Raw genomic sequence first — 26,792 nt, forward strand, 5'->3', positions numbered from 1 at the left:
CTTCTGAAGTGAATAGTTGGATGTATCTGCTCATGAGCAACCAACATGTCCCTCTGTTCAGCCCAGGTAGGAATGTAACGTTTGATTCATTCAAAGTAAGTTTGCTAACCTTAATGTTAGCTTGCTAAACAATGCGTTGGATTGCTAATACTTTAGTCTGGCTAGCTAGGTAGTATAAACATGCAGAAAACCCACAGGTGTGTGCAGATATTACTCATGTTGGGGGGATATAAATCTGTTTAGCAGTCACAGTGTGGGGACTCCTCTTCCTATGTTCTTACATTATGGGGACTTGCATTTTGTCCCCATAATGTAAATTATTATATTTTAGGGTGAAGACTTGGTTTAAGGTTATGATAAATATCCAGGAAATGATTGTAAGCCAATGTAACGACCTCTGAAGTGATGGGGACATGACTCTGTGTGTGACTTCATCTACCTTCAGGGACACGTTTCAGACTAAACAGCTGATTGGGGGGGGGGGGGCTTGTTCAATTGGGAAAACCCTTGGGCCAGTGCGTATGGGTAGGGTAAGTCTTCAGGAAATGAATGGAAGTCTATTTAATGGCTCCAAAAAGGAGGGGGGGGGGGCTTGCGTGCATCTTGTTTTAAAGAGATTGTCTTTATTAACTCCAACTTCACTCAGTGTGACAGTTGTTGAAAAACAGTTGTTTTTCATTTAAAAATGTGTGTAAAGCTTGAAGAAACAATTTATCACTTTACAGTAAATGTTTTTCAGACATGAATATACAGTGTATATATACGTGTATATATTTATATGAACATAAAATGCACAGAGAGTTAGTGTAGACTATGAAGGTTAGAGGTTTACAGATCAGTTGACCAAGGCAGGACAGAAAGGGAAGACTAGAGGGCAACACACACAGGCAGTGTCATTTGATGTTCATAGTACACACCGGACATGCAGACAAAAGTAGTCAAGGTAGAATGATACATTTTCTGCAGCTTCAACACTGGGATTTGTGACAACAGTGAAGTATCATGATGCACATTGTTGTGCGTCTTGCCCTTGTCAGAAAAATTTTAGTGGAGTGCAAATAAGAAATGTAAGATCTCCTGACACAGAAAAAACTGTGCTGGAGACCTCATTTAGACATGCTGGGAGTGCATATAAGTAAAGTATATAATAAAACCTTTCACGATTTTTATGGAAAAATAATATTCTCATATTAACAATACTATAAATGCAGGACATATGGCAATATATAAATACATATATATTTAAGTAAATTCCAGTGGAGCTTTTCACAGCTCAGATCCAGTTAAGTTTGCTGGTCTGTCCGCCTACATGAGCGGCCACAATCCTGTCAGTCTGAAGGCCAAGGCTTGTGAGGGCTGGTGGGGCTCCTCAGCTGGGCCTTCGGACTCCCCTGGAAGACACAATGTGAAGAACAGGTTTGGCTTTTATTCATTATCCTGCAAGTGATTATATTTTTTAATAGACTAAAGGGTTTAGAGCTATTTAGTTGGTATGTTGATTTAAAAGTGTACTTTTCAATCAATTAGATTAATTTAATGAGAATGTAATTGTTATAAAGTAATTAAATTATTCAGTTTCTACCCTCTAATAGAAAACACAATCCACATGCAGTGGTGGGATGTAACTACCGGTAAGTACATTTAACTGAAGTATTGTACTTACACTAAGTAAAGTACCTCAATCATATTTTCATTTTATGCTTTGTACTCCACTACATTTATTTGACAGCTTTAGTTACTTTTCAGATCAAGATATTCTATTTCTGTATATGAAATGATTGTGTTATAGATCGAAGTATAGTTAAGTATATTATGCATTTAAAATTAGCTCCACCTCAACCAGCCGTAACATTAAAGCACTGTTTATATGTTAATGCATCAATTATAATGGTCCTGTTGTATATGATGGAACACTGAAACACTCACAGGGCCCATTCTGACAAATACTTTAATACTTTTTCAATGCAGGACTTCTACTTTCATTAAGTATAATTGAGTATTTCTATACTTTTACTTAAATGATTTCAATACTCCACCATCCACTGATACTTTATAACACCCATAGGGGGCAGCAGTGCACTTTCAGTCAGTGCTGCCCACACCCAAACTAAAGCTATGAGCACTGCCATGGAACTGAGCCTACCCACTTTAAATACAAGAGACATTGCTCACTGTACAGTTATGTTGTGAGTGTGACCTGTGCCGCTTTCAGCCTGCTTGCATTGCCATTTCCCAGCAAATTTTAAAGGTGGTGGCTTACAAACCTTTAAGCTTGTGACCCCAAAAAGAACCACTGCTTATTAAAAAGTCATGTCCTGACTCCAAATATTGCTATGTATTCTTTCTTTTCAGGCTCTTAAATGTCATAAAATGGAGCCAAGGCTCTGAATCAAGGCTACAGGTGACTTTCCTATAAGGTAGGCTATATTTTGGGACCTCATCTCCACAAAGGAGGAGGTGGTGTGGCAGGGTGGACTCACCACAGCAGTCTGGGTCTTATAGTTCATGTGGGCGTAGAGCAGCACAGCTGTGTCGTTGTGCGACGCCTCCAGTGCGATGGACAGAGCATTGCTGCCATCCTACAGACAGACGAGAGAGGAAGGAGCACATAAAATAGGAAGAGGGCAGAGAGTAAAAGTGAGTTCAATGACCATTACAACACATTCTAACTGTCAGAGCTTTACAATTTGATCTGCATTACACACAGTTGATCCCTTTTCCTGTGTGGATATGTAAAATCGCTACTGGGATGGATGTTGGGATCCTTGATTGGGCAGTAAACAACCAGGACTTTCATCCGTCCTGCATCCTCAGCATTTCTTTGTTTTTTTTTTTAAATTGTACTTTCCCTTCTATTACAATATCAAAAATATCAAGCAGTAAGAAAGATTCTGTACATTTAAATCCTATATTAAGGAGTAATAGGGGTTTCATGAAAACCAGGCGTTAAGTCTTCTACAGCCCATTCTTCTGCAGTCAGTGTAAGTTGCTCTGGTTGATAGTAAAAAGTACAAAATCTGCTAAAAAAAAAGAGAAAAAGCCCTCAGTACATATCTTGGTCAAGTTTTTTAAGTTGAGGGATCTTTATAACAGTGCTTGTTAACATTATATCAACCAATATCACATAATGTTATCAGATTTTTAAAAAACAACTCAATATTAATATCAGTAGCAAGTGTGACTGCTGGGAGAATAATTCTTGTATGACTTGCTTGTACTCATTTACAAAGCACGAAGAACAGACTGAATTGCACACGTGAAGGAACATAGCAGGACTGTTGGGAAGCTGTTAGGAATGGTTTAGCCTATTTTATTGTCTGTTTTTGGAGAGCAATGAATTTACTCAACAAGTTGGCACGTGGCTTTCGTCTGTTCTACTCTTTGCGAGTGTAGCTATAACTTACTAGGAAACTAATGCTTCCAAACAAAATACCTAAATGACAGTCACTCATTTGCATTGGCCATATGAGCTATACATGTAGTGGCTAACCCAACTAGCATGGTCTAGCTAACGGGCAACAACTGTTCCACTGCCAAAGCTGTTCAGGTATAGCACTCTCACATTGGCATTTATTTTCCGCACGTGGTGACGTCAAACTAATTAGACAGTATTATGCTAATTCAACAGAAATTATTTCATTGAGCGAACCAAAAGAAAGTTGTCCTTTCTGTAAAATCTAACTAAATAAGGCTAAGCAATAGCACTGTACATATTACTCCACTGTGTTTTACAGTCATGCTGTTCTGTGTTTTCGGAGGACAGGGGAGGTGGGGGCTTTTCCAAATGTTTTCCATCCCCCCAGTCCAGCTGTGCTGCATTGAAGCACAACCCAGGGGCTGTCTGCACTGAATGGCCAACTCATTTTTGGCACAGATGTGAGCACTCAAATATCTGTCTGCCTGGCCTCTCCAAGCATCCAGACCAATCCTCTGTAAAATCACTTTAAAACACACGGCTGTGCAGATTATCAGAAAATCAAGCGTCAAGTATCACAATCAAATGAGTTTTGTCCCTGGGTAAGACCTGAGGAATTTGAGAAGAGTAAATGTTCCCACTGAAAGCTGGTAGGTAATCTAAGTTGGTTGGTTGACAAAATAATAACAGTAATCACTGATTAGGACAGGATGGGTTTTGGGAAATTAACAGTTGCTGCTGACTTGTGTGTGGGTCATGTGGTGAAGCATGCAGAGGACTCGTGCAAGAGCCTGCAGGGCATTGTCTGGCATCTGCAAGTCCGCGGTTGTGAACAGAGGAGTTGTGGCGTTTTAAGTCATCCCCCGGGGGCTTGTGAGTAGCCCAGTGATTGTGTTTCCTGTAAACAGTGCTGATTTCAGTAGAAAGCAGATGAAACAAATCTGATCACAGCTCTTAATCTCTCAGCCTATCTTGCTAATGAAGAAAAACACGAAATAAGAGAAGAAAAAGACAAGGTGACAAGGAGAGGAAACTACATGGACCAATTTCCCATGAGGAGCCATTTCCTGAGAACAGATTAAGCTAAATCCCAGACGAGAAAGCGCTGAGATGTTTCCAGCAGTTGGCTTGCAAGCTCAGGGTATGTTACTGAAAGTTTCCCCTCAATGAGTGCATCAGCTAAATAGCTACATTTTAAATGCCTTACATTATCAATAATGGATATGTCACAACCAGGCTGTTCCAGGAGCAGTTTCACAATCTCAGCACGGCCATGTTCGCTAGCACACATCAGTGCCGTGGATCCCTCGTCATCCTGCACGTTAACGTCAGCACCACTTTCCAGCAGCGCCCGCACCATCTCCTGTCGGCCGTGGCTAACAGCTAGCATCAACGCTGTCTGGCCCGCCTGCACAGGTAAAGAATTATAAATGTAATTTATTAAGAGAATACAGTTTTTGAGAGCTTGTCATTATGGTCAGCATATTTATTAAGTGATGAGAAAATTTACACCATTTATAACTTGAGAAGAAGCCCAAAAAATCCTGATGCCAACCCTATTATTCCATGATATGAAACAATGTGAATGAGGAAATCGTTGACTTGAAATAAAGATTAACAGAAAAGCTTTTTTTTTTTTTTTTTTAAATACAGAAAGTTTCCCAAGCACATGCCTGTTCTGTTTTTCAGCACAATCCTACTTCTTAAAGCCAAGATAATTGTAGCACACTGAAACCAGTCTTCATTTGCACAGCTCCTCTGAAACTACAATGTTTGTTAATATTTCAGTTTTATTATGCAGCAATAATTTATTTACTCATCCCAGATTTTTTCCAGTTCAAATGAGTGACCTTCCCATAAACCTGCTGCTGTAGGCTGCTATTCATTGTGAATGGGAACGGCCGTTGCAGCGTGCTGAGCTGCAGAGTTGTTTAGTACTCCGCTCCACATGAGGAGAGGGGATCGCTTCCAACACAGATACAGTACGCCAATAATCAGTCTTTGCTGTTCGGGTGTCATTGTTGTATTAAAGCAGTTTCAGCAACACATGCCACAAGGTACAAAAAGAAAAACGACTGCTACAAAGCCATTGTGTATTCGAGAAACAAACTGCACAACAGAAAATAAACTATTTCCTGTGTGTAGTACGATGCCTATATCAGAAAACATCTGTCCAGTCAGCGTACATAAATTACGTGCTCAGCACAACACACCCACAGATCTACAGTATGGAGGTGGTCTGGCTGAACACAATCTAGTCCGATTTACATTTCCATCACAATGCATTTACACCTTACATTAACATACATTCTTCCTGATATCCAGATACAGACGTCAGTGCCAGGTTTAATTTTGTGGTAAGAAATACAAATAAAAAAACAGTTCCGAGTACAGCGTAGGCACAGAGGATGATGCATTGTTCCAAAAAACAAAGCCATAAAAGAATAATTCTCTAGAGGTATAATCATAAATGATCCCTTTTACTAGTTTCAAGGTACCAGATTTGTTTTAAATGTCTAAATGTCACTAATTCAAAGTAAAAAACAAAACAATAAAAACTTTAAGCGCATAACTCCCCAGTCCAACTTAAAACAAAACATAGCAGGAAATAGTATGACTTAAATTCCTGATTCTAAAATTGCATTGCGTGCCTCGTGTTACCCACAGCAACAATAACAAGCCAGTAACTGGATTTATAGCCGGCGACGCTGTATATTCAGAGTCCTATGACTTGGCAGAGTGAGAGCCTGTCAGGCGCCGTGTCCAAATGCATACACTACACAACCAGATTAGATCCAGCAAAGAGATAAAACCACTCAAAAGCCAATAGATTCCCACAAATGACTTGTGTAAGGCTACACATTTCCCTAACCCAATCTAACCTGTAACCAATGATAACACTTCCCCTGTTGAAATAAACAGGGAATAAAGAAAGACATTATCCCCTGAATATTCTTTCCCCCCTTTACAGTCACTCAGACTAGCAGATCACTTCTCATTTGGCTGTAATGTGTAGAACTGATCCTATGTTTTATTATACTTTGGATTTATGTTGCATTTTTTAATAGTTTAATGTGTCCAAATTAGATTATCATTAAACAATGTCAGCTGAGCCAGACTGACTCTTTTAAGTGATAAAATGCTTCTGGATGACAAAGCAAACTACACACTCACAGAAGCTCTGTGTTCTTTTTTGGCACGCGTGCTGGGCTATTCCCATTTCTCAGGCGATACCTTTTTATAAATAGATAACTGCATTTTTTGCATATCAAATTAAGTTATCACTTGTGACACATTCACATTTTACAGCATAAGAAGTTTTATTTCCCCTACAAATTGTCCTAATCTAATGTGATTTTAGAATGAAATATGTTTACAGATCATACGTGTACCTACTGTTTTTGACAGGAGGGACATACATACATACCAAAAAAATTACATACATCTGACAGAAACAACTGCAGTAAAATGATTGTGGGAACATGGAAGGAGTAACAAAGTGTCTTGAAGCAGAACGTCCAGAGTAAACAACATACATGAGCCCTGTGATGAACGGATGATGACTTGCCTGACTGGCCTTGGCGTTGACATTCCCCTGACCAAAGAGCTTCTTGACCACAGCCATGTCCTCCTCCTCCTTCACAGTAGAGAGCGCAGCCAGCATGATGGCCGTGTAGCCCGCTTTGTTCTGCCTATCCACACTGCACACACCTATAGCAAACACACATTTTTATTAAATGTACACACACACACACACACACACACACACACACACACACACCTTTATGATGATTTTGGAGGCACATCATAAAAACAGTATAATGTATTACAATCTGTTTCACATGGTTTTATAGTGCTAATATAAATGTTAGCTTCTCCAACAGGCCAACATCACCTACACTTTATGTAAAATCGACCAGGTTGTAGTTTTTGGGGGTTGATTAAGCATTTCATTTAGACTTACCACAGTACAAGAAAGAAACTTGGTTTTTTTTTTACCTGACATTACATTAACATTACTTGAAGTGTTGCGCACAGAAAATTTTTTTATCCAACCACTAACGGAAGTGTTCCTGTATGGGGATCCTACTCTCTTCGCAGACCTGGTGTCCCCAGACATAAGATCCGTAGTTGGACCTTTCTCCAATAATTGACTGGATTATTAACTGCATTATTGTTGTAGCCTGTACGTAACACTCTGTAGTGTATTGTAAATTATTCTGAGACGGTCACTGACCTGTGTCCAGCAGCAGCCCCACCACACGGAAGTTGGAGTGGGAGACGCTGTAGTGGAGAGCTGTGTTGCCGTTGCCGTCGGTCATGTTGACTACGTGCTCCAGCAGTACTGACGACACCTCAGAGAACGCCATCAGGTAGTCTGAGACCCTTGAAGGCTGAGCCATCTTGGCGCTAGAGATCCGAAACCACTCGAGCTGGACAGTGTGGGTGCTGGAGAGCTGTAGGTGAGGGAACGAAGTCATATCATCAAATATATATGATGAGTGAGTAAAACATCTATCTCAGATAATAGAAGTGCTTCTTAATCCTAAAGCTGTACTTCAGTAGTGCTAGTTTCTAACCCACATTTTCTCAGCACTTGGTGAAGTTAAGAAAAATTGCATATACAGTATATTTTGGCAAAGTATAACAGCATTTGTCTCAAGTTTAGAGCAGCTTGACATTCCACTGAATGTCAAGGGAAGTCCTTCTGTTGTAAAACCCAACAATGGTCCAGTTCCTGAGTCTTTTCTCAGTCTTTACTCCTCTGTTCTTGTCACATCAAGCACATTGTGTTTGTAATTAATGTTTGCTAGAGCTGAAAATATCCCCAAACAATAAAATACAGTGCCACAGCTTTCACCAACTTTAAGTAATTGTGATTTTGCATTATTCCAACAATGAAGCGATGAAGTTAAATGTGTAACTCTGTGATAATATGGTTTGAAGAAGCATGCAGGGACGCACCACTTCCTTACTCTTCAGTGTTTTGATGTCATCGTTCAAGTGGTTCTTCAGGATGAGGCAGGCTTCACGCATTTTTGAGCTCAGCTCAAACCTTTAACAAACAATGTGCGAAGTTGAAACACAATACAGTTTTTACTGCCTTCTGTGCAGAGTTCCTTTGTCTCTGCATTACAATTGTATGTGGATTTTGCAATATGTGTTTATGCAATGTATATATCCATGATACGACTTTCTCTTTGTCATGTAACTTGATTTGGTAGCATTTACATTCACAGCACTTAACTTCAATCAGGAAACTAAGTTAACTGGACTTTCTTTAGACTCTCTAACTTGAAACTACATTAATCACTTCACACTAACAACATACTTCTCTTTCACAGCATCAGATGAATAATTTGTGGCTCTCAGGGTTTCCTCATCAGTGTCGCTCTCATCCAGGTTGATGTTTCTCTCCTCCTCAGATGTTTCTTCCTCCAGAGCCGCCTCATCATCCTCCTCTGTGCTGTCCAAGCACTCGCCTTCACCACTTTCTCCAGAAGAACTCCCATCTTCCTCCTCCTCCTCCTCTTCATCTTCACTGGATGTAGATTCATACCTGGGGAGACACAGATATTTGCTGGAATACAGAGCAACTTTTTTAATTTCCAGGGAATTTGGTTGGTAAGGAAAAAGGGTTTTGTTTCTTACTTGTCAAATCTGTGACCTGATCAAAGTGTTATTTCCAACCTCTAGACCATCTGCAGGCCTTATTTTATTTTTACTGTGGTAAAAAATAAAAGTAGGTTTCATGTTACCCACCCTCCATTTAGAATGCCAACAAACTGTAGGCTTTTCTTGCCAGCGTTGCGATTCTCGCTTGAGTTACTCCCATCCTTTCTCTTCATGATTGATTTTAGCATACCTGTTACCATAATGGAAGAAGATAGGTAAAAAAAAATAGTTGATTAGTACACCATTCAAACATATACCTCACATGATACATGATGTAAACAAAATTGTGTTATTAGTCTCTATGTCTGGCAGAGATGCTCACAAGTCTTTGAGCTAGAGTCCAAGTCAAGTCTCTCGTGGTTATTACGAATGTTGCATCACCTGCTGCGTTCAATCCAGGTTGCTAATAAAACTTCATAGCTATAAGTAAATGCTCCGTACTTGTATAGCGCCTTTCTAGTCTTTTCGACCACTCAAAGCGCTTTTACACTACATCTGCATTCACCAGTCATACACATTCATACACTGAGCCTAAGTGCTCAAACGGAAACTAACATTCACACTCATTCATACAAAAAAAAAAAAATCGGGGTTCAGTATCTTGCCCAAGGACACTTCGACACGCAACCAGGGGGAGCCAGGGATTGAACCGCCGACCTTCCGATTAACGGCCAACCCGCTCTACCTCCTGAGCCACAGCCGCCGCCATAAGGAATACTGTTAACCTGTTTTACAGAGCACAGCCATGTAATGTGCAATGCAATTAATGACAGCTTATTAAATACTGTAAGTCAATAAAACTGTGACGTTGCATAATCAACAATAAATCTGTCTGTTTTTAATTTACAGAGCACAACCATGTAGCCTAATGTACAATGCCTCTACAATTAAAATAAACTAAGTCAACAAACCCTGTTGAGTTTCAAACCCAGTGTAAAGTTAACTAAATAATACTGTAAAGTTACATGGTCAACAATAAAGCTGTAACATGTTTTTAACTTACAGAGCACAACCATGTAATGTGCAATGCAGTTAATGACAGCTTATAAACTACTGTAAGTAAACACATCCCCCAGACTCTCAAAACAAACTGTAACCTGTTTTTCACAGAGCACAACTATAATGTGCAATACAATCAAAGACAGCTTAAACTACTGTAAGTCAACACACCCTGCAGACTCTCAAACCCAGTGTAATATTAAGCTATAACTAAATAAAACTGTAAGGTTAGGCTACATGAACAACAATAAACCTGTAACCTCTTTCCAGCCAACGGCAATAATTAACATAATGGCAGCCAGCGGGACGTAAATGATTACGTTAATCGACCACCACAAGTTTGGCAAGTAAAGAAACGCTCGTTCATCTTTTTATAACGAACGACAGTCAGAATTAACCTCCCGTAGCTCGAAGCTGAAGCAAGAAGCAAGCTAACGTTAGATGGCTAATGCTGAGCTAATCATGTTCACTCACCACATATTTGCGTTCAGCGCTTCTTTGTTTGGGTCTTGTTGTATTAAGTTTTAAAGCCAAAGTTTATGATAAATGGCACAGCAGTTGCCGCGCGCAGCAGGTGTTACATAGGCAGGTTACAGGTAAGGGAGGGAGGGGAATAACGGCAAGCTCATCAGACGTGTCCTAAAAAATAAACATTGTTCACGAGTCCCGCGCCTCGAGTCTCAAGTCGAGTCTGAAGTCACTGTGTGTGCGACTTAAGTCGCACTCGAGTCTGAGTCTCTAACTCAAGTCCCCATCTCTGATGTCTGGAGGATTCAATCTCATTAGATTTACGAGTTTTGTCTTTGAAAAGGTAGCACATATCTGAGTGGGTAACGCTGTATTTTCTGTAATTTATGAATAAAGAAAATATGTTTAATGCAAAGTACAGTGTCATTTGTAACTACGTACAGTGGGGAAAAATAGACAACATTCAACAAACTAATCAATTACAGGCGTACAATTTACTAAGAAATTAATAACTGAATTTTACTTGGTTTTAAATGAGACTAAAAATAAGAAGAGTCCTATTTCCCATTTAAATTAGTACAAGATTATGTAGTCTTTAGTTATACTCACTTAAGATGAATTGACTATTGGTAATGTGTATAGTATCTCCTTCATGCTCCACAATATTATAAAATGTTCACTCTCTATAACATTTGTGCAAAAACATAACACATCATTAGTTTAGCATTCTGGGTAGAGACAAAGAATTCTACATCTGATTCGTGAAGAAAAACATAAAGGAACCACATACGATGTCCCGACTCCAAGCACATTTAACCATACATATACCTCTTCTTTCTCACCTGTCTTGATGTTGCTGGCTGCAGTCTTCTCTCCTTGGTCTTCCTCTTTCTTCTCGGCCGTACTGACCATCTCTTCTTCTGGTGAGACCTTGTATTCAGCGATGGTCAACTGTCTCTTCTTTGCCACTGTAGCTTTCTGCTCCTCCATCTTTTCCTCAAACAAGATCTCCCATTGGCACCCAGTGCTGATCACTGCAACAGGAGCTGGTTCTGCAGTCTCCACTAAAGCATCAGTCTGGCTGCCTTGTTCGATTAGATCTGCTGTTAAACTTTCACCTATGCATACATCTCTCACCTCGGGACGGCACAAAACCTCAGCGTGCTTTAACACAGAAGTCAGTGTCTCTACCTGCGCATTTGTCATGTCTGGTTTTGCAAGAACGCCTTTCTCAAATGTGGCTTTGGAGGTTTTCTCCTCCACCTGGGCTTTAAGGATCCCCAGGTCTTTGTCGGCCACACTCAGCCGGTCTTCTAGAGCCACAATGGACTCCTGCTGGAATTTAATGGTGTCCTGCAAGGTGTCAATCTCCCGCTGTGCCTCACTGGTCAACCCAAGTAGTGACTCCATAACCCAAACCGCAGCCTCTTCTGTCTCCACTGCGGCCTGCACTCCCTCCTCATGAACCGGAGGGACCTCTGTTCCTGTGCCGTTCTCACACACATTCACTGTGGTGCCCTCAGAAGCATCTTTCACACCCTGGCTGTGGTAGAAAACAACAGAGTCCATTGGCATGTCGTCCCCAACAGCCACTGATTTTTTCTCAACCACAACAGACATTTTTTCTGGCGTTTTCACTAAAACTTTTGATGAAGGTTCTGTAGCTTTCTCCTCCTTCCCCTCAAATTTCTCAGTGAGCCTTTTCAGCTCACCAGATTTTCCGAGGCCTTTATGTCCGGGTGAGGTTGGTGTAGTCAATCGACTGTGGACATTGTGGTCAGTTTTTAGGGTCTCTGTGGTTTGGGTAGAAGACTCTGTAGATGGTTGCTTCTGTTGGGCCACTTCCTTCTCCTGCAGGGCTAACAGGAGCATGTCTTTCTCAGCACGAAGTTTAGCCACCTCTTTCTCAAGCGCAGGAACACCCTTTACCCTCTCTTCCATCTCCTTCAGCTGTTTCAAAGCTGTAGCCATCTGCTCTCTAACCGTCTGCAGCTGGTTGGGTGGGATTGGAGTCATTGTGGCGCCAGCAGCTGGAGTGCTGAGCCCAGAGGTCTGAGGACTGGGTTTAGTCCAGCTACTCTGCAGAGGCTGAGTGGACGGAGAGGGTAAGAGCATTTTGGGAGGATCTGCAAGCTGGAAGCGTCCACCGTTCTGGTGCTGGTGGGTTTGTTCCTGTTGTAGCCGCCGGCTGGTTTCCAGAAGAGTCCGCTCAACTCGGGGGTTGCGCTGCGGTGGAGGGGGTGGCACTTTAGCTCCGGCAGACAGGGGAGGAACACTATGGAGGGTCACAGGGGAAAGAGAGCGCACTTCACAGGGTGCTGAGCCAAGACGGTTGCGTGGTGGTGGCGGCGGAGGAGCTCTGCCATCCTCACTGGCAGGCGACGCCAGAGACTCTGTGGATGTCCAGCCACTGGTACGTCCCCCCACACTTGGACTCCTCTGGGAGAGTTTGACCCCTCGGCCAGAGCGACGGGAGCCAACAGGTGCCCGACGGAGATTGTGCCCACTTTCTATCTCTTCTACATATTTGAGGAAGTCCAGATCCAGCTGGAAACCATATGGAGTCTGAACAGAGTAGGAGCCTGTCTGATCAGTCTCTTCCTGATTGGAGTAGATGAATGGAGAGCCCAGATCTGCAGGAAAGAGGACATGTGACTGAATAATATATTCTGTGTATACTTAAGGCCATACAAATGTGTTAAATGTATTTCTAATCTCATAAAAAACTTACAGTAACCATTTTTGAATATTTTATATCCTGTGTTGTTTACATCCATGTTTACTAGCTTGCAGTCTTCATCTGCCCTGCCTTTTTGTAACACTGTACATGCACTTTACTGTCACCAAATGTCAATGAGTGCAATAGCGCAGATGCATCCTCACAAACAAAACCGTCACCCACTTGTAAAAGCACTCCTCCATAACACAACTAATGGTCAACTCCACAGGGTACCTTTTAATTCTGCAGAAAGAGAAAAATCTGATAGTACTGATGTTTTAATGTAAACCAGTATAAAGATTTGGGAAGTATGTACTTTAGTGTTGACACAATATAGCTATTACAGTCAATACACTAAAAATGTATCATACTGGAGCTGATTTATGTTTTATTTAACCATTAACCATAAAACCATTAACCATATTTAACCATAACCATTGTTTTGATCTGTGGAGTTTATGGTACAAGCGACTTCAAGACACAAACGATTTCAAATATATTTTGTTTCCTGCCGTTAACAGCATTGTGATACCATCTGAACCATCTCAGTGAGGTAAACTCTACCAACCTACTACTGGCAGACTAATTATTTCATCTATTACAACAATAAATTGAAAAACTACTCCACAACATTTTAACATCCAAACCTCACCTCAAAGAGAAGCCTAAATATATTCATTGTCACAGTCACAAGATAAATTTGGGGTGCCACATACAAAAACAATGGCATCTTCATGTAGTTTCTTACCAGGCAGCTTTGGGTTGACTTGCACTGACTGAGCCATTTTTTCGGACAGGGATCTTTCAGCACACACACAGCTTCAAAACAACACCTGGCTAAAGAAAACACACGGTGAAAAGAATATTTGTCATGAATGTACTTTCGGACTAAGACGAAGGAAAAGGATGTAATTTGTAACACTGCACGGTAGTTTGGCGTAAGTTCATCATTTGTTACCTACTGACTTTATATTACCAGTTTTTCTGTGAGCATCAAAATCACATGCTCCAGATGTTTTGTTAATAGGAGACAGCTTTACACGGCGGACATAGATGCATCTTTATAGGAGTTGTAAAAGTCCTACAAAGTGCAGAAACGCCTGCAGAGGTTTACATTTTCTTATGGCTGGTTAGCACGTGTGACAGCCTGTGACTGAATTCAAAAGAAGGTGAATTCCCTTCTTTCAGAGATAAAGAGGTTTTGTTAAACAGATCTCTTGTTTGCTTTTCAGAGGTGTTGAAGGACGTTGAGCCTAACATCATCCATACCTCGTGTGTGTGTGTGTGTGTGTGTGTGTGTGTGTGTGTGTGTGTGTGTGTGTGTGTGTGTGCGCTACTTTTAAGCTCTTGACCTCTTTACCCGTGGTTGCTTGAGCTTTCAGATGATCTATACGGTAGACTTTGTTTACAGTAAGAGTCATAAGTCATGAAGAGTGCAAGATACAGAGCTGAACAGTGTCCAAAAACCACAAGACAGCTGGTTTATTAACAACAGTGTCACACCACCACCACCCAGCTCTACTGAAAAACCACAGGATTCTTCTCACCGATAAAACCTGCCACACAAACTGCTTGGTGGGCAAATCATTATTTCCTTTGGGTATAATATGCATTTATTCAGAGAACGAAACACTAAGGGGACCGACTACATTGTTATGAGACTTTTTTTTAAGTTTAAAAGATCAACATGGAAAATATTGAACATTAAAAAGAAACTGACTTTAAATGTTTTAGTTCAAAGTAGTAAACGATTCATAAACATCTGAAACATGATCTGTTCAAAATGTCTCAAAAGAAGTAGAATAGAAGTAGCTATCGCTCTCATACTAACAAGCTGGTTCTTCTGTTTGTTCCAAACAAGACAGGAAATATAAAAGAGCGTCCTGTGCTGCAGGAAAAGAGCTGCCAGTAAGCCAGAGTTCCTGACAGCAAGTGGATAACTGTGCAACTTCTGGAAAATAATCTACCAATTACAGAGAAATTAAGGAATTATGAACTTAAATATGACAGACTGCAACTTCAAAACTGTACAATTAATGATGTTACGTTGTGTTAAAATTAAGTTTACCTCTTTCAGCCGCTCAGTGAGCGATTCATGCAGCTGGTTCCCTTCTCCCTGCTCCACACAGCCCTGAGAGAGAGAGAGAGAGAGAGGCGTAAACCATCAGAACAATCATGTACAGCATGTTAGTCAGAACACAGACACAGTGACACGCCTATTGGAAATCTGGGCCTGGCATGCAAAGCTCTGTATAACCATCATCTAAACACCAAATCAATGGATATTTTGTGTAAAATTTCTGTTTAATCCTTCCAGTAGAGTTTCAAGGAGCATTGAAGCTATTTTGGAGGGTCATGATAGGATATCTTTATTATTCCAGAGGGGCAAGTTGTTGTAAAGTCAGCAAAATAACCAACAATTAAATAAATAGATTGGCCAACACCCTCTGACGACCCTCTGAATGTGTCACAATTTGTCACCCATGTGTAGACACCATACTAGAGCTGCAACAGTTATTTGAATAATCGATTAGTTGTCAACTATTTAATTAATCGTCATATTTTGATAGTCGATTCTTTGGGTTTTTTTTTAAGAAAACAAAAATGGCCAAATTCTCTGATTCTAGCTTAAATGTGAATATTTTCTGGTTTCTTACCTCTTCTATGACAGTAAACTGAATATCTTTGGGTAGTGTACAAAACAAGACATTTGAGGATGTCATCTTGGGCTTTGGGAAACACTCACATTTTTCACCATTTTCTGGACCAGACAACTTAACAATTAATTGAGAAAATTATCAACAGATTTATCGACAATATAAATAATCATTAGTTGCAGCCCTACACCATACCGAGTGAATCTGGAGTGCTGCCTTTGATGGTGAGCGTTGATTTGTTTCCCAACAATTCAATCTTCCCAGCTGTTGCTCACCAGACTTCTTTTTTAATGTTATTTTTCTGTGTTTTGTAGAAATATTTTTCCATCTCAACATAAGATAAAAGAGAAACACTGGGAACACCACAGAAGATGTGACTAAGAGATGAAGTTAAGTTAGAGAAGCCAGGATGCCAAGTATAAAAAAGGATGAACAAAAAAGGAAGCTGGCGTAAACTTTGACAAGGTGTGCATCCACCTGCACCACCACAAATCTCACGATCACAGGTGTGAGTGTTTACACAGAAAATTACAGAGGTTGTCGTCTAAAGCCAATCTGTTTCGGACGTAGAACTATTTTTAGTGCAAATCTCAGTTTCTTGTCTAAAACAAAAGAGAAAGCTTCATGCAACACAAAAACACAGATACACACTGAAATCTGAAAATACAGTAACTACTCCCCACACAAAAAACCTCAGGTACCTGTAGTCATTTAATTCGTTTCAAACATACACACTCTTGTAACAACACATACACGTGTTTTCCAGCAGCCTCAGGCACATTCCTAACACATGCTGTTGCAACACGCTGGTCGTCCTTCTAGCTGACTGACTACTGATAAAACACACACACACACACACACACACACACACACACACACACACACTTCACCTGTCAGCTCAGACTGCAGCAGACAGCCAGTTCATTGTCAGTCAAGTAAGACAACATTCAGAAAGACAGAAAACTAATTATCCTAATTTATATTCTAGGTTATTATTACTATTACTACTACAATGAATTAATTAAAATACAAACTTGACTTGTCTGATAACTGCTCTGCTCAGCATCTTCTTATCAGCTGCTGCTCTGTTTCTGTTCAGTGTCTCCGTCAGTTTCTCCTCTCAGGTCAAACCACAGTATACATAATGCTGCAGCGTCCGAGCCAATCAGACCCAAGTTATTCAAATGTTAAAAAGGTTTTCAAAAAGCATGTGACTTCGACTCAGTTTACTTTGGTCCAAAACTAGAAAGCGATAGTTTACTGTACTTTCAGTTTTTGTTTTGGGTTTGTTAAAAGGATCAAATAACAAGCTAACTGGAGCTTATAAACAAGTCACATGACTCAAAGGTAGCTTGTTTACTGGGCAGTCATAGCCAACATGTAATCCTGCGCCTGGTTGGAATTAGAAGAGATTGTGAAGTTGAAACAAATCTGGATTCAGTTTGTGTAATTTTAGCTCCTTGGCTGCACTCTTCTTCTCTTTTCTACCCACAATAAGATGTGTTTGTGTCATTTGCAACAGTCTGTTGGTTTCTACAGCTGTTTTTGTAAAAGCCCAGTTACAATTTGCGTCAAAGTTGTTTGCTCCTCCTCCTTTTTTCTTTTTACTAAAAAAGGTTGGATGATACCATATCCTAATTAACTTGTATAAAAAAGGTCTCACTATAGTTCCAATAAAGCTGAGATATGGTTTGTATCAATGACAACAGTGTGTTTCTTTAAACACAAAGCGCAAAGCCCACATGCGTGTCTGGGGCAGTTTTGATGTAACATCATCATAACTGGCACACAGAAGCATACAAGGCGCCATGTTCTCCCCACATCAACAATTATGACTGTGTGCAGGCACTATGTCATATTTTGATAGCGACACCAAATTTAACAATATAAACCATGCCAAGTACATGACGATGACGACGACGACAACTTTACCCAGAGCGCTGCAGATTGTCAGAGCTGTAAGTATAAAATCAGTTCAGAAATTGTGGCAGTTTGGGAACAGTCACACTCACAGACTACTGGACTCAAGTGGCTTTTTTTCCTGCCAGAGTTCAGGTGACATCCTAAATAAACTTGTTCTAATTACATAAGCATCAGGACACCTTGAACATACGGTTTACATTTCACGCCTTTTTCACTACAGGAAATTAACAACCCATAACTTAATGTGCAGCTGCCACCACAGTGTCTCTGTTGTTGTCTATTGCTTCTGTAACTACATTTCAGCACTGCTTGTGAGGTGGTCCTAACTCCACACACTGCAATTTGCCTATTAAAGCAGGATGTGACACAGCAACACTGTTGAAACACAGGGCACAACCTGGAATGAAAGTCTTACAGGTTCCTATAATCCAATACAAGTATTGAATGATGAGCTGAAGAATTTTTTGTTTAAAAAAGTTAGACTGCTGGCATCTATGCCATTATTTTAATGGAATACTATAATAAACGTTTCTTACACTGTCTAAAGACTCTGTTTCGCTGTCTGTCATCCACAGCAGTAAAGAAAAACCCAGAAAATAAATTTTAAAAATGCAACCAGAGAGAGCTGCTGCAAAATCCACCAGGCTGTAGATTGCAGTGTTTACCACCAGTAACTTATCAAATGCTGAGCAATATCCATTTTTGTAGAGCAATATTCATGAAAGTGAATTGCATAAGGTGTTGCAAAGTTAGTCTATTCTCTCTCTGCTCTACTTGTCCTCGTCTCCCCACATCTGCTTTTTTCCCCTTTTATTATATCCTTCAGTCCTATTCCTTCATCAATTTCCCTCCTAATTTACGCTCCATATTTCTCACCTCCTACTTTCCACTCTTCATCCCTACCCTCCTCTCTTCACATGACTTTTCATTTACACACACACTTCCTCCAGCTCCCCTCAAGTCTTGCTGTTTCTCTCTCTGATTTGATGACAGACAGCAAATTACAGAGAAGCTGCATTCCTTTCCTTAACACCCCCGAGTCCTGACCAGCTGAGAGCCACGCTGTCGAGTATCTCTCTCACACGAAAACACACACCCCCCCACTGAGTGCCAGTGCTCATAATGACAGCTGCACAGGCCAAAAACAAAATTACTAAAAATGCCCATAAACACATATACAAGACTGCACACACACAGCAACAGAAACCCTTGTGAAACCTGCAACATAAACATGTGAATGCATATATTCACACAAACATCTGAAAATTTAATTTAATTATATGTACGAGTCCATAGACACACAGAGAGAGTCACATGATCCCACAGTCAGACAAAGACATGGTTAACAGTTACATGTCGTGGTCATACCACCTTAATTTAATAAAGGCCTAACTGGGTTCTGTTGTGAACAGATAAATGTCATTGTTCTTCAGACATCTGTTTTGCCGTGGCTACAAACTAAATGACGATCCTGATTCAGTTTTCAACTGCAGCAGCTCACCAAAACTAGAGTTGCATTTCTTCATATTACAGGCACTCTGCAGCGAGTGCAGCCGTACAGTAATGTTCTGCCAGCGCAAACTGAAGGGGTAAAATAAAGTACCTAAGATAGAAATATCAGAGAAGCCACCATGCTGTAGTTTGTCTAAATCTACTGTTTAAAGGATAAGTCCGGCGTTATTTTATGCTTCCAAAAAGAAGTTTCCTGGGAAGAACAACATAATTTGGTATCAATTACTGTGCTACACAATAATGTCGCAACAATTCATTCTAATTCATTTCTAGAGTAACCTCAACATAATTTTACTTGCAAAAGCTATACACACAGAAATATAAGATGTGTGTACAGGCAAACAATTCAACAAAGAACAAATAATATGTGGCTCAGCTTTTGAGGACATTTGTTTTCTTTTTAATTAGCAGTAAATAAAATTATTAGTAGATAACAAAGCCATAAAGGGACATGTTACCTTTGTTGCCATTATTGTTATTTTTTTATCATTTCTGAGATTAACACTTTACTTAAAATAACAATGTCCAATGGGGAAAGAAACAGTCAGATAATTAACCAGGTTGTAAACAAGCCAACACTTCTAAACTTCTTTATTCTGAATTTTAACACAGGGTGAGAACACCTGAAATGTCGGTCATAGGACACAGCTAAACTTTGCAAGCCCGGTCAATTTCGAAATTTGAATCTGTAAACTGCAATGTTCACAACACAGGCAGTTTGGGTAATAATTACACCCATCTGTGACTTACCTGTGGCTTTGTTTAAAACCTGATTGATTGCATGATTGCTTATGTTTCTTCGACAAAACCAAGATAAATAAAGACCCAAGATGCTTGGGCATAACATCCGATAGGAACTTTTTGAAATATCCCCAACTGAATACCACAAAATGTGATGTTCAGTAGAGTTATGAGTTACACATGCAGAGAGTCAGACAGCTTTTTCTGATGTATATTTACCACTTTTCTAGCAGAAAGAATAAAACTGACCATGGTAGCCATCTTAAATCAAAATGTATTGCTTTTTAAGTAGCTGAGAATATGATAAAAGCATGTAGAAATGCAGAAAAGTGGTATTCAAATGGTAATTCAAATCCTCACTTTTCAAACGCCCTTGCCAAAATGTAATAACTGGAATTAAGGGACTCGTGTTTAGTAGTGAATGGATCAGGCTTTAAGCAGTCAGAGCCACAAACCAAATGAAAAGCTCACATTACAATGAAAACAGCTTGTTGTCTTTGTAATCTAAGATGTAATGAACTTGACCTAGAACAGTTGGGAGCAACACACATTTATTTCTATAAAAACAACTTGGATTAATTAGTTTACTAAAAACAAATATACAGAACACTTTGTTATTGACAGTTTTTCCGTTCATGTTCAGCAGGAACATGTGACAAGTGGAGAAGCACTGTGTCGTCCCAGAGCAACTCATGGACATGTTACTAAACAAAGAGGAGAACATTGGGTTGTCCTTCCTTCAGTCCGATTCATGGAAGAGGAAATTTTGCGCTGGTTCGAGGCACGGGGCCATGTTTTGAAACTGTGACCTCATCCCCACCACCACCCTTTTCCCGAGAAGAGAAGCCAGAGAGAGAGAGAGACAGACAGTCTGACTGACGAGGAGGAGAGGGAGTGAAAGCCAACATCCTCTCTCACTGACAGCTACTTTTACTCTCCGGCTGCTTTACATGAGAAAAACCCATTCAGAAATCTGCACACACACAAACACACACACATATCTTGAAAAAAAGGACATACAAACCACAAATACAGGCCTCCCTATATGAATGCTATACTTATGAGGGCTTTTGCTGATTTCATTTTCAGAACATAAAAACCCAAATCTATCCTGAAACTAACCACTGTTCATTTTCCAAATGTAATCTAATAGTTTTTAAGCTGAAACAATAAAATAAAGGAAATTTTATTGGCACCATTTTGATAATGAATATAATTGTTCTATGTGTTTTAAGAAAGCAAAAATGCTTTAGAACATTTCCTTGTTCCAACTTTTCAAATTTGAGGATTTGCTACTTTTCACTGTTTTAAATCACAGTAAATTAAATTATGTTGGGTTTTCGGGTTTTGAACTCAACAATGGAAATAATCATAAGTTACAACCAGAAACAATTACTGATGATAAGAATTATCAATCATCTTTCATTAAACAGTTTTTTGTTCTTCACAAATTAAATCTCACCTCAAGAACCATTTGTGGTGGTGATGGCACAATGGATAAGATACATGCCTTTGGTGTCAGAGACCTGGGTTCAATTCCCCACTGTGACCTATCTACCATTGTGTCCCTGAGCAAGACACTTAACCTCTCGTTGCTCCAGAGGCATGTGACCTCTGACATGTATAGCAATTGTAAGTCGCTTTGGATAAAAGATAAATATAAATTTAGTAGATGTTCTGGTAATTTTGACCATGTTGCATGACCTTCATCAGCTACTAAATGGACCTTGACTTTTATTTTCTCAACCTCCATTTCCAAGGTCAAGAACGAACTTTGAACCTCAGCTTTGAACCCCGACATGAACAAGAAGTGTTCCGTAAAATATGGACATGACAACTGGGCAAAATGATCCTCAACGATAATCATGTGATCAAAAGCTCCAGAACAGCTATAAAATTTACCATGAGGTGTTCTGCAGCAGCTGTTTCTGAACTTTGAACATTCAAACTTATTTGTTGGAAACAGTATCGCCATGTAAATATCCTTTAACTCTCATCCCAGTTAATCTTAAACCTAAAACCAACTGCTAATCCTGAATTTAATCTGTTGCGGAGGCGAGGAGAAGATTATTTTACGTCTTTATCCTTGTGAGGACATTTAGGCCTAAAAGACATGCAAATACAAGCGCACACATACACACGAGGGCCTCTATGCTGTTGGGATAAAGCTGCAGTTTCCTGAAGGGAAGCCCACTACTACGTCAATAAATCCCCCTCATCTCTGCACACACACACACTCTCTCCAGGCCCCTGTGGGAGACCTCACATTGTCTCCCAGTAGGAACAGGAGGGGGGAGTGGGGTCCTGCCAGGAAACCCATCGGTCCATCAGCTCAAAGCTGCTTCCTGAAGGCAGCAGGAAAACACTGGAGAGAAGACAAGCAGAAACTAAGAGCTGAACAAATAGAGCCAGTGTGACACTCACACACATGCACACACACACACACACACACACACACACACACACACTGAGGCATCCTGCTGCCAACAACAGCACCGACGCCGATATCACATGATGCATCACACTGGAGGTTAGATAACGTGTTATCAGTTTTGGTGCTGTTATCAGTGTTTTTAAGTGTTTGTGTGTGTTAAACCTCACACAGTAACAATCTGACCACCACTACAAACAGGATTCTGCCACAAGACGCCATTTCCCGTCTCTTCAATGTGAAATTACAAACGGACATCACATCACTAACATCTTGTGTGTCCCGCCGTATCCAGAAAGAAACTAAATTTTTCAAAATCAGGTTGACTTCAAACACCACAGGCATCCTGCCTCCCCTCCCTCTTCCTTCCAGATTCTCCAGCAAACACAATCAGCCACATTCAGTCTCCACAATGAGGCATTATGCCTCTTTGGTGGCTACGCTGTTTTTGAAAAAGTTTTGTGAGGCCTCGTTGTTTTCTTCACAACATTCCTCCCCACCCTCCGCCCCCCACATACCCTGCCTTTTCCCAAATTTGACCAGGTTCAAAATGTCACAAAGTGAATTCAATAAAGTCGCTGGGGAAGTCCGACACTTGGAGAGTTTTAATTTGGAGACAGAGTCTGGCAGCAGAGGCTCTGAAGATGCTGATTTACAGTCTGACATGAAGCTTAAAGGAGGGGTAAAAGGTGGCCGATGTGAATGGATGCTGACATCCAGTCATAACTTTAAGGGGAAATCGCATTTTGTACCTCCTCCTCCTCCTCACTCTGAGATTCAGCTAAATCAGTGGTTCTCAAACTGGGGCGGAGGCATTATGCCGCTGCAGGGGGGGTGCATGGATGCTTTGACAGAAAGGGTTTGAGAACTCGTGTGAAATATAATTTGAGATGTTTTGTGATGAAATACTTTAATGCCTGTTCCACATTTTTCTAATTTCTTTTTTTTCCTATCTTCTTAGCTCGATATTCAGACAGAATAACGTTTAATTTCACTTTAATTCACTCAGTCTGACATTGTGTGTGTTAGTTAATTTCCTCTTAGGAGGGGGTTATTTTGTTTTGCCATAAACGGTAAGTGGTGACATCAGTCTTCCCTTGTCATTTTAAGTCCACCATTATTGAGTGACAATCAACAGACTTTAGAAAAGAAATTTAAGAGTTGTTTCTTCTGTGATTGTTGCTGAAACAGATCCCATGAACATAAAAGCAGACCTGTGTGAATTGCGGAACAAGTCAGGGACGTGGGCAGTGATTCAGAGGTCTGGACCCAGGCTTTGATGTGGGAATTTCACACTAACTTTGGAAATATCCTTTACAGATAATCACTTAACACTCTTACAGTTGTAAAAGTTTTTATAGATTCTCGCCTCAAGAATGGAGGGTGACAATAACAACTTTCTGCTTCTTTTGGGAAACTTTTTATCCAGTCCAGATTCAAACATGGACAATCCCAGTAACAAAGACTTGACCGGACATGAATGAATTCTTGGAATAGCAACATTACATGTTCCTATCTGGAAACAAGGGTGTTTGCGGCCCATAAAGTGGTACACAGTTTGTGTCTGTGCAGCAGCATCCAGTCAGCTGAGACTGGGGCAGCCCTGCCTGACGGCTGGCTGCCCCTCCCTGAAACAAAGCAGCACTCACAAATCGAGTTTCCTCTCAATTAGCCAGTTTCCAGCTCTGATGTCACGTTGCAGTTTGGACCAAACACACCTTGTTTTCACTCTGTGCTGAAATACAAACTCTCCAGGCCTGTTTCCCCAAACAAACTGAACCTTTGTAATGGCGGCAGAGTTTATTTATTTATTATTTTTTTTTTTTTAAATATGTATTTGGCTCAAATATCACCAGACTTTCACAAATGTGTCTCTCTTTTTTGTCATTTCCCTTTTCTCTAAATCACATCAGCTCGTGTGTTTTCTAGCCAAGCAAATAACTCAAATAAACCAGTATAAGGCATCTCTAAATGTCTCTCTTAAGTTGAGATGAGACTGTGACCTATTTGTCTTTCACAACAGTAGCAGTCTCCAGATGTTTGATTCTTCTAACTAGTGAACAAGACCAGATGCTAGCTGCTGCCGCTTTCAGCCCAGAAACAACTGAAATGAGTGTCTATTATCATTATAATTTCTGCACCAGTGGAAATTATACCAGTACAGCATCTCTTTAATGGACAGGGTTGGGGTAATGACAAGGCGCTGGATGTGCATAGGTCTTTGAAGCGCTTTAAAATGTCTCCCAGAGAGAATGCACCTTCATCACCACGGAGCTGCTCCTGTGGAAAGTACAGGTTTGTGGGCTCTAATTCAGTTTTCCATCATGCTCCGATTCAGTTAGCTTCTCAGATTCGGGCCGGTCGTTAATCATGTAATCACACCGAGAGGCAGTTTGATGTCTGCCAGGCATTATGAAACTTGATTGAACATATTGATGGCTTGCAGTAAACTCTGAGACAGTCTGCAAAGGAGACTCCTTTCATAAAGTTTGGCTTTTACTCTTCACTTGCCTTTGACTCTTACATTATTAAATTTATTCTGTCCTGATGGTTTACTATGCAACTGTTTTACCCCTTTTCAGTTGAATTGATCTTTATTCAGTACTTTGGTGCCACTTTCTAATAACCCTTTGTAACATGTTTTTAAGTTGTACCTAGGGTCTGATATTAGCACCCAGCAAAATGCTGGTAAACACTGGTTGGCAGTGGCGGGTGTAATCATCACACCATCCACTTTGGTGGACAGGGAAAATACACAAGAGAATGATACATGTAGTAAGGTTAGTGTATTGTGGCGATCGGCACCGGCGTCACACACAGCTACACAGCTCAGGGAATATCTGTGGCAGCATTTTAAACCAAACTCACTAGCTGAAGAGGCCCGGTCCGTCCTGAGTGACAGCCAGTTAGATTGCTAGTAGCACCGGCCGGACTACGGTAGGCTAACTCCACTGTTGTCGGAGATTTACTAAGCAAAAGGAGCCACTTGGTTTTATTTTCTTTGGCCAACTTTTGTATTGAAACAGTATTTTTTATTTGCTTGCTTGCATCCAGAATAGGAGTTTTTTTGTTGAGATATGGCCTCGTGGAGATTTGAACTGAGATAAGGACTTATTCATTGGTGGTTGAACTGTGGGTTTTGTATTAAGCACTGACTGTATAATACACTGTGAACTTTGTGTTTCTTGTCATCTGTAGGTGCCTTTGAAATACCTGGTTGTTAAATAAGGTGAAGTGATAGTCTTGTACTGAAAGACATGGTTACTTTTTATATTCAAACATGCATTTAGGCCTGATCTTTTAGTGTAAATATATTGAACACTGAATGACAATATTATTTTCATTAACTGATGCCTAAATGAGCTGAATGTTTTTCCCCTTCATTTAAGGCATGGGCTACATTTCAAAAGTGGACGATATAATTTCTGAGTGGCAGACAAAAAAAATTAGGCTAATTGCCTGCCACAGTGGCACGCATTAAAAAAATTAATTTCAGACCCTGGTTGTAACTAATGGCTTTATTAATGTTAAATTATTTACTAATGCTTCACTGGTCAGGTTTCCATCCAAGTGTAGCACCAATTTTAACCAAATTTTCAGACCATACACACACTTGTAGAAAGCCTTTACTAATAAATAACTAGCTTTTGGTTGAATCAAAAAGACAAACCAGTTATGATTTATTAATAATTGTAAATGCACACTTGATGGCTTATTAGAAAGTGAGTAACCCTAAACAAAAAGTTATTGTTACTAATGGCTTATAACTGATAGGATTAAATTATTTATTAACCATTGATAAACCCCTTTGTAAAGAGCTCTCTATTAGAAAGCGGATCCAGTATTTTTTTTATTTTGCAATCAGTTTCCTAAAAATAAAAAAGCTTAAGAGTTTTGAGATTTAAGAATAACAGAACATGAAGATTTGATAGAAACAACTAATAAAAGACTGGCGGGAATGTAAAAAGGAATAAAATATAATAGAAAACATGGTTTCATGTTGTGTGGCTGCAGTGGGACCTGAAACATGGAAGCTTTATATGACTTCATAGGGCAGGGGTGCTTTTCCACTGCCATCTCAGCGCTAAACACAACATTTGTTGTTCCACTATGACCCAGTGAACAGAGGTGATCTCTGTGCTGCGATGGGTTTGGGAAACCAGTTTGAAACTGGAGTTCAAGGTCTCGCTCTCACTTTGCCCTCAGAGACGTTTCTCAGGCATCAGATCCAAAAGTGGAAACGGTGAGGAC

General features: G+C 40.2%; 1 protein-coding gene across 2 annotated transcripts in view; it reads right to left on the minus strand.

Annotated features, from left to right (window-relative positions):
- Positions 1-601: 601 nt before the first annotated feature.
- The window catches only part of kank3 (KN motif and ankyrin repeat domains 3), a 33,542-nt gene continuing 7,351 nt past the window's right edge, over positions 602-26,792 (minus strand). For both annotated transcript variants that reach the window (XM_038715509.1, XM_038715510.1), the window contains exons 2-12: positions 15,346-15,408; positions 14,026-14,114; positions 11,401-13,191; positions 9,179-9,281; positions 8,748-8,975; positions 8,381-8,471; positions 7,653-7,872; positions 6,984-7,126; positions 4,623-4,823; positions 2,481-2,579; positions 602-1,391 (exon numbers count right to left, since the gene is read on the minus strand). In XM_038715509.1, coding sequence (XP_038571437.1) covers positions 1,329-1,391; positions 2,481-2,579; positions 4,623-4,823; positions 6,984-7,126; positions 7,653-7,872; positions 8,381-8,471; positions 8,748-8,975; positions 9,179-9,281; positions 11,401-13,191; positions 14,026-14,062 — 2,976 coding nt within the window. In that variant the 5' untranslated portion in view covers positions 14,063-14,114; positions 15,346-15,408 and the 3' untranslated portion in view covers positions 602-1,328. The remainder of the gene's footprint in view (positions 1,392-2,480; positions 2,580-4,622; positions 4,824-6,983; positions 7,127-7,652; positions 7,873-8,380; positions 8,472-8,747; positions 8,976-9,178; positions 9,282-11,400; positions 13,192-14,025; positions 14,115-15,345; positions 15,409-26,792) is intronic.

Source organism: Micropterus salmoides, unplaced genomic scaffold (genome assembly GCF_014851395.1).
Source record: "Micropterus salmoides isolate LMB-PRFRI ecotype aquatic unplaced genomic scaffold, ASM1485139v1 Ms_hic_scaffold_13, whole genome shotgun sequence".
Taxonomy (NCBI): Eukaryota; Metazoa; Chordata; class Actinopteri; order Centrarchiformes; family Centrarchidae; genus Micropterus; species Micropterus salmoides.